Source organism: Guillardia theta (assembly GCF_000315625.1).
Source record: "Guillardia theta CCMP2712 unplaced genomic scaffold GUITHscaffold_60, whole genome shotgun sequence".
In the NCBI taxonomy this organism is placed as follows: Eukaryota; class Cryptophyceae; order Pyrenomonadales; family Geminigeraceae; genus Guillardia; species Guillardia theta.
In genome coordinates this window covers 73,829-79,828 of record NW_005434614.1, presented here as the reverse complement: position 1 = coordinate 79,828, position 6,000 = coordinate 73,829, and the positions used below count along the sequence as shown (strand labels likewise).

At 57.5% G+C, this 6,000-nt stretch overlaps 1 protein-coding gene across 1 annotated transcript; it reads right to left on the bottom strand.

Annotated features, from left to right (window-relative positions):
- Positions 1 to 3,008: 3,008 nt before the first annotated feature.
- Positions 3,009 to 5,234, bottom strand: GUITHDRAFT_88432 (hypothetical protein; the record flags this gene model as incomplete). The annotated part of the gene is made up of 12 exons (XM_005828249.1): positions 5,206 to 5,234; positions 4,856 to 4,887; positions 4,759 to 4,806; positions 4,607 to 4,700; positions 4,407 to 4,562; positions 4,296 to 4,352; positions 4,178 to 4,246; positions 3,941 to 3,999; positions 3,848 to 3,893; positions 3,531 to 3,652; positions 3,336 to 3,389; positions 3,009 to 3,285 (listed from the first exon to the last, which is right to left on the bottom strand). The coding sequence occupies exons 5-12, from the start codon at positions 4,494 to 4,496 to the stop codon at positions 3,009 to 3,011; spliced, it is 774 nt and encodes a 257-aa protein (XP_005828306.1). The 5' UTR covers positions 4,497 to 4,562; positions 4,607 to 4,700; positions 4,759 to 4,806; positions 4,856 to 4,887; positions 5,206 to 5,234.
- Between the last annotated feature and the right edge of the window lie 766 nt (positions 5,235 to 6,000).

Genomic DNA, 6,000 nt, shown 5'->3' with positions numbered 1-6,000 from the left:
ATAAAAATGTCCTGGGGTTCCCTCCCTTGCTCTCTTCCTCTCCCCCCTTCAGCTGCATCCCGTCCCTTCCTCTGTTCGCTCGTCCCGCCTTGTTTCAAGTTTGAACAAGGGCTTGCCAAAATAGCGAGTCCGCCCCGCCCGTATAATCCGAGGCTCAAAAACATATTCGACCTCCGGGTTTTCGCCGGCCCGCCCATGAGTGACAGGGTGGGCCGGGGAATATTTTGCTGATCGGAGGATTTCACACGTTGGGGTAGGGGTACAGACGAGTACCCACCGACCGGACCTTGAGGAGGAGGAGGAGGAGGAGTAAAGAGGAGGACGAGGAGAAGGAGGAGGAGGAGTAAAGAGGAGGAGGAGGAGGAAAGAGGAAGATGAGGAGACCTGTCTTGAGCTCGTTGATCAATGTTTCCTCACTGCAACAAGTTGTGAGCTACAGGCGGAGGCAGGGAAGATGGGGTAGTACTGCAGCATCTGCATCAGGCCGTACATCCCCCGCAACTTCTCCTTGGCATCTTTCGCTGTTGCCAGATCCTGCCAAGAGCACGAGGTAATGAGAAGGTGAAGCTCGAGGCTGTGAAGGCGAATCTGTAGCCTCTGCTCCTCCTCCCTCCCATCCTGCTTCCTCCAGCCAGCTCCCCCCGTTGTCCCTCCATCTTTCCCCTCCTTCCGTTCCTCTTCACCTTCCTCTTACCGCTGAGTCCATATTCGTCGAGCAATCAGTGTAGATCTTGTTGATCTCCAAGTTCAGCTCCTTCACGCTCACCGAGTTCTGCAACATACTTGAACTCGACTTGCAACAAGAGCCTCTAGTTCGCTTCCACCTCTCCCTCCCCACTCTATAACAGTCGCCTATCTCCTGCTTAACCACCACCATCACCACCATCTTCTCCCCCCCTTCTCCCTCCCCCTTTCTTTTGACCTCTCTGTCTCTGTCTCTGTCTCTCTGTCTCTCTCACCTGTGATGTCTGCTGGCTGGAACAGGAGAAGATACATCGGAGTGCCTGCGAGAAATCAACATGGCAGGGGAAGGACGCAAGATTCGCACCTGAAGCGCTCCTCGTCGAAACTCTGAAGGCTGGTTGGGATCGCTGCGCTCTCAAGATTAGAGGAGGTGAAGGGGGGCAGGCGATAGAGAGGATGAGGAGGAGAAGGAATCTGGAGGATCGATGGTGGATGAGGATGGCAGGAGGAGGGGGAGGGAGAGGAGGGGGAGGGAAAGAAACATTCTTCGGCAGGGAAAATCTTGCAAGGAGGAGGAGGAAAAGATACAAGAGAAGGAGACAGGAACGGACCATTGACGTAGTAGAGCAGGAAGGATGCCGCCCGCAACAAGCTGCTGATGTAACTCCTACGGGTAGCATTTAAGAAGAGCAAAGGGGAGGGAGGGCGGGAGGAGGAGGGAGGAAAGGGCAGGGGAGGGAGGAAAGGAGGGAGGAGAGGGCAGGAGAGGGACGGAGAGCGGGAGGGAGGAGGAGGGAGGAGAGGGAGGGAGGGAGGAGAAGGAGGGAGGAGGAGGGAGGGGGTTTGCATCTCCTACCTCCTCCAAGGCTAACAACGACAAGGCTTCAACTGCTTGCCGCGACACCCGAGAAGGATTGATGGACTGAAAAATATGTGAGAGCCAGGTCAAGACGTGCCAGGAGAGTAGGTAGAGAACAAGTTGAGAAGGAGGAGGAGGGAGGAAGAGGAGGGAAAGGGAGCCTGGGGAGGAAGAGGAGGGAAAGGGAGGAGGAGGAGGAGGAGGAGGAGGAGGAGGAGGAGGAGGAGGAGGAGGAGGAGGAGGAGGAGGAGGAGGAGGAGGAGGAGGAGGAGGAGGTATGCCTCACACCTGTGAGAGCCGCATCAGCGCATGGTGAGTGGAGCAGTTGGGATCGGCGTTGATGTTGGGGGAGAGCAGCAACTGCACGTCAGGTCAGTCGGCAGAGACGATAAGGATTCCTTCCTACGCACCTGTCTACATTCCGGGTTCTTGGCCAAGCGTGCAAGGGCCAGAGCGACGAAAAATCTGAAGAAGGGAGGAGAAGAAGTTGGGTCGGAGTGGGAAGAGAGAGGAGGAAAGCAAGGTAGGGGGGGAAGGAGAGGTAGGGCAAAGCAATGAGGGAGGGTGGAGGCGGCAAGGGAAGAGGAGGAGGGAGACAAGAAGGAAGAGACGAGGAAGAGATGGCAGGGGAAGAGGAGGAGGAGGGAGAGAAAGAAGGAAGAGACGGCAGGTCAGCCACGGGCGCGTCTCAGTCAGTCCTGCTGTCTTGCCTGATGTCGATGGGCTGGGGAGGCTCTTTAAGTGCGAGCTGATTCAACCTCCGCACTCCTCCTTCTTTAATGACCATCTGCTGGTACTGAAGAGAGCAACAAGTCAAGTTAGCCTCCTCCTCTCCCTCCTTTCCCCTCCTTCTCGAGCACTTTCCCCTTGCTGATCTGCCGCTTTCCTACCCTCCTGACGCTCCTGCCCCTCCCATGGCCTCCTTCCTGCTCTTGGATCCTGCCAGCGGGATGCCTCACCTGCTCCCTCAGCGCGAGGTTCGCGATTGCGTTACACGCGCTCTTCCTCTCCTCCACAAGCTTCGAGTAGGCGAGGGAGATGATGGGCTAGCACGCTCGTCAGCTGCTTCTTGACCTGGGGGGCCGCATCACCTGTATGCTCCCCTCCTGCAGCACGCGACTCAAGGAGTGAGAATCTGCTGAGATGGCGGCGATGGCGTCCGGCTGGGCGAAACGAGACACAAGCCCTGCACACGACTCGTCAGCCGGCTCCTTCCGTGGAGATGTCGACAGTCACGGAGGGGATAGCGTGAGGTGGAAGGGAGGCGAGGATGAGAAAAAAGCTGTCGGGAGCGAGGAAGAGGGAGGGAAGGCAGGAAGCAGCGGTCAAGACCTGCGAGCGCGTGGGAGGCAAGCTTGTACATCCCTCTCCTCTCGTTGAAGTTTCCGAGCTCGATGATGTACTCGCTGCCCAGGGCTCGTTCGGGAGCATAGCCCTGGCAGGTCGAGCAGCGTCAACCTCCCCGTCATCGGAAGCGAGAGAGAGCAACAGGGAGAGAAAGACATCCGAAAGACACAGAAAGGTGATAGGTGATTAAGGGATGACAATGGGGAGCACAGAGAGCAGGAGAAGGAGCAGGTGCAGAAGTAGGAGTTGAGGCGAGCAGGGGAAGATGATGAGGAGAGCAGAAGAGGAGGAAGGGAGGGAAGAGGCGGAGGAAGTAGACAAGAACCTGGAACCAAGAGTGGGAGAGTGCTTGTTCATAGTCGAGCCTCTTCTTGGGATCCAACACAATCAGGCACCTGAGCAAGGAGCATCAGGCAGGAGGGTACAGAGACTGTCGCTCCCTTACTTGACTAGGTCCTTCGCCTGCTCCGAGACATTCCGGAAATGTGAATCATAGAACCTGAAGCAGGCGGTGAACGGGAGGAGGGGCGAAGGGAAGGAGGGAAGGAGTGAGGGAAGGAGGGGCGAAGGGAAGGGGGGAGGGTGAGAGGGAGGGAGGAAGGGAGGGAGGGAGTGGAGGGATGGAGGGAGAAAAATCGACCTCCAATTTCCGCGGCAAATGTTTCTTTTCACGTCATGATCCGTTTCTCCTCGTCTCTTCCCAAAAGGAGGGATACCAGACAAGAGGATGTAGAGAATAACGCCCAAGCTCCACATATCCGCCTTCATCCCCTCAATCAATTACATTCCATCTCCTCTCCCTCTTTCCTGGTCTGCTTTCCTAATTCTCCACATTGTTCTCCTGGTTGTCCCCACCCATCCCACCCGGAGCTGCTGCTGCTGTTGCTCCCTCCTCCCTCCTGCCCCTCCTCCTCCTTGATTCAACCCTCCTACGTGGCCATGGCCCTCCCTCCTTACCTTAGTGTCATATCCGATGCCCATCAAAATCTCCGGCGCAGTGTAGCTGGCATCAGCAAACTTCAGATCGTGAAGCTGACAGAGCAAAAGAACCTGAGAGTTCCAAGCTGCTTCGTGAGGGTCTGACCCCCGTCGGAGCCGCCTGGTATGAACTGCAACACCAAGTCTGGTCACCCTCCACGTCTTTCAACGAGCACGCAAGACATTCCACAAGTCGAAAGTGGAAGTCGATCAAGAATCGTAGGGGACGAAAGAGAGGAGGAGAGAGGAGAGAAAAGAGCAAGAAGATCAAAGGAGAGGAAGGGTGCGGAAGGAAGGGGAGGGCTCCACCTGCGCAAAACCGAAATCTGCGATCTTGATCTGCCTATCCGTGTCGTCCTCATAGAGAATGTTCTCGGGCTGCCATGTCTCTCACACAGCCGGACAGCAGGGAGACTTCGCGTCCTACCTTGAGATCGCAATGAACCACTCCCCTCGTATGCATGTGCCCCACTGCCTCCAGGATCTGCAAGCGGGCCAGACGTCATTTGCACTCGACGGCTGCACGGTAGGCTCTTGCCTGGCGGAACGCGTTTGCCGCTTCCAGCTCGGTGAAGGCTCCTCGCTCTGCTATCCTACCAAACATCTCTCCTCCCAGCGCCATCTCCATCACGACGTAGAGGATCTCCGGTGTTTCGAACCAATCTACAAGCCGAATGATACCAGGGTGATTTACCTGCCGACCTCGTTGAGCTAGCGGGCAATGAGAGTGTGTCCTACCTCTGTCAGCGTTTGAATCTGTTGCTTGTCTTCCCTTGTCCTGCCATATCGGATAATCTTAACCGCAAAAGCCTTCTGGTCTGATTTCCTAATGCTGAAATGTTGCGGCCAAGTCAATATCCAACACAGCAAGTTAGCTTGCTTCGAAATACCCGCGGACGACTTCCCCTCCTGCACCGAATGCATCGGCAGTAAGTCGACTGTTCAAAGATCAATCAGTTGCGCTTCTTGTCGAACGGGATGAGCAACCTTCCAACATCGTAGTAGTCTTCAATCCTCCCCTGACGACCCAGTCAGACCAATCCACGACATCTCCTCTCTCCAAGCATTCACTACGCAAGAGCAGATTCTCTTCTGAAGGGATACTATGACTGAGAACCTGCCCTTCCCTCATATCTGACACGTTCGCTCAAGTCTCCTCGTGGGTTGACCTCTCCCTCCACGTCAAGCCTCCTGATTCTCAACCCCTCATCTCCACCACCACTTTCTCCTCTTCTGCTTCCTCTCTGCCCCTCCTTCCTGCTTCAGGCACCCTTCATTCTTTCTCCCTCTCTGCATTCCTCCTCTTCCTTCCTCCTCCTCCTCCTCCTCCTCCTCACCTGCGGCCCCTTGGAGGAGTCATACGACGCCATAGCCGCCACGCGCTACCCCCTCTCCCAACCCCTACCCCCCAGCGGAACACTACCCATATTTCAAATAGCCCTTCAGTACCCCTCAAATATCAGGGGAAAGGAGGGGTATCTGAATTGTAGCATGAAATCGCACCGGCCGGCCGGGGCCCGGGCCGGGCCTGAAAATTCACTCCGGGCCGGTGAAAAGTAAAAACAAAAAAAACGGGCCGGGTCGGGCGGCGGCTGCAGGGCTAGCTACCCGCCGCGGGGGCCGCGCTCGGAATTCCTGGAGCCAGTGCCCGTGGCCGGATCCGACATCGGACCGGGGCCCGGCCGGTTCCCCGGGCTCCCGGAGTCCGGGGGGCTCACCGTGATGCGCCCGGCCAGGACTCCGTACGGTCCGGCTCAGTGCGGCCGCGGCCCGGCCGGGCCGCGGCGCCCGGCGGCCGCGGCACAGTAGCGCGACTCCCGGCCCGGGCCGGCGGACGGCCCCCGTCCGTGCGCTGCGCCGTGACAGAGTAACTAGTGTTCAACCGGCCGCGTTCCTCACTCGGAAGCCCGGCCTTTTTTTCTACTATTAGGCCTAGTAGTATCCCACTTTCTCCTTCCTTAATGGGGTACGAGATCATCCGATGGGGTGGGTCCGATCGTGACTCCCGTCCCGGCTCCTTGTGAACTGAGTCGCCGAGACCCCCGGCGACAGGGGTGGGGTGGGTGTGGGGTAGTCAGCCTAGGACCCCCAGGTTTTAGTCCTGTCTGTCGGGTCGGGGTCACCCACGGTAG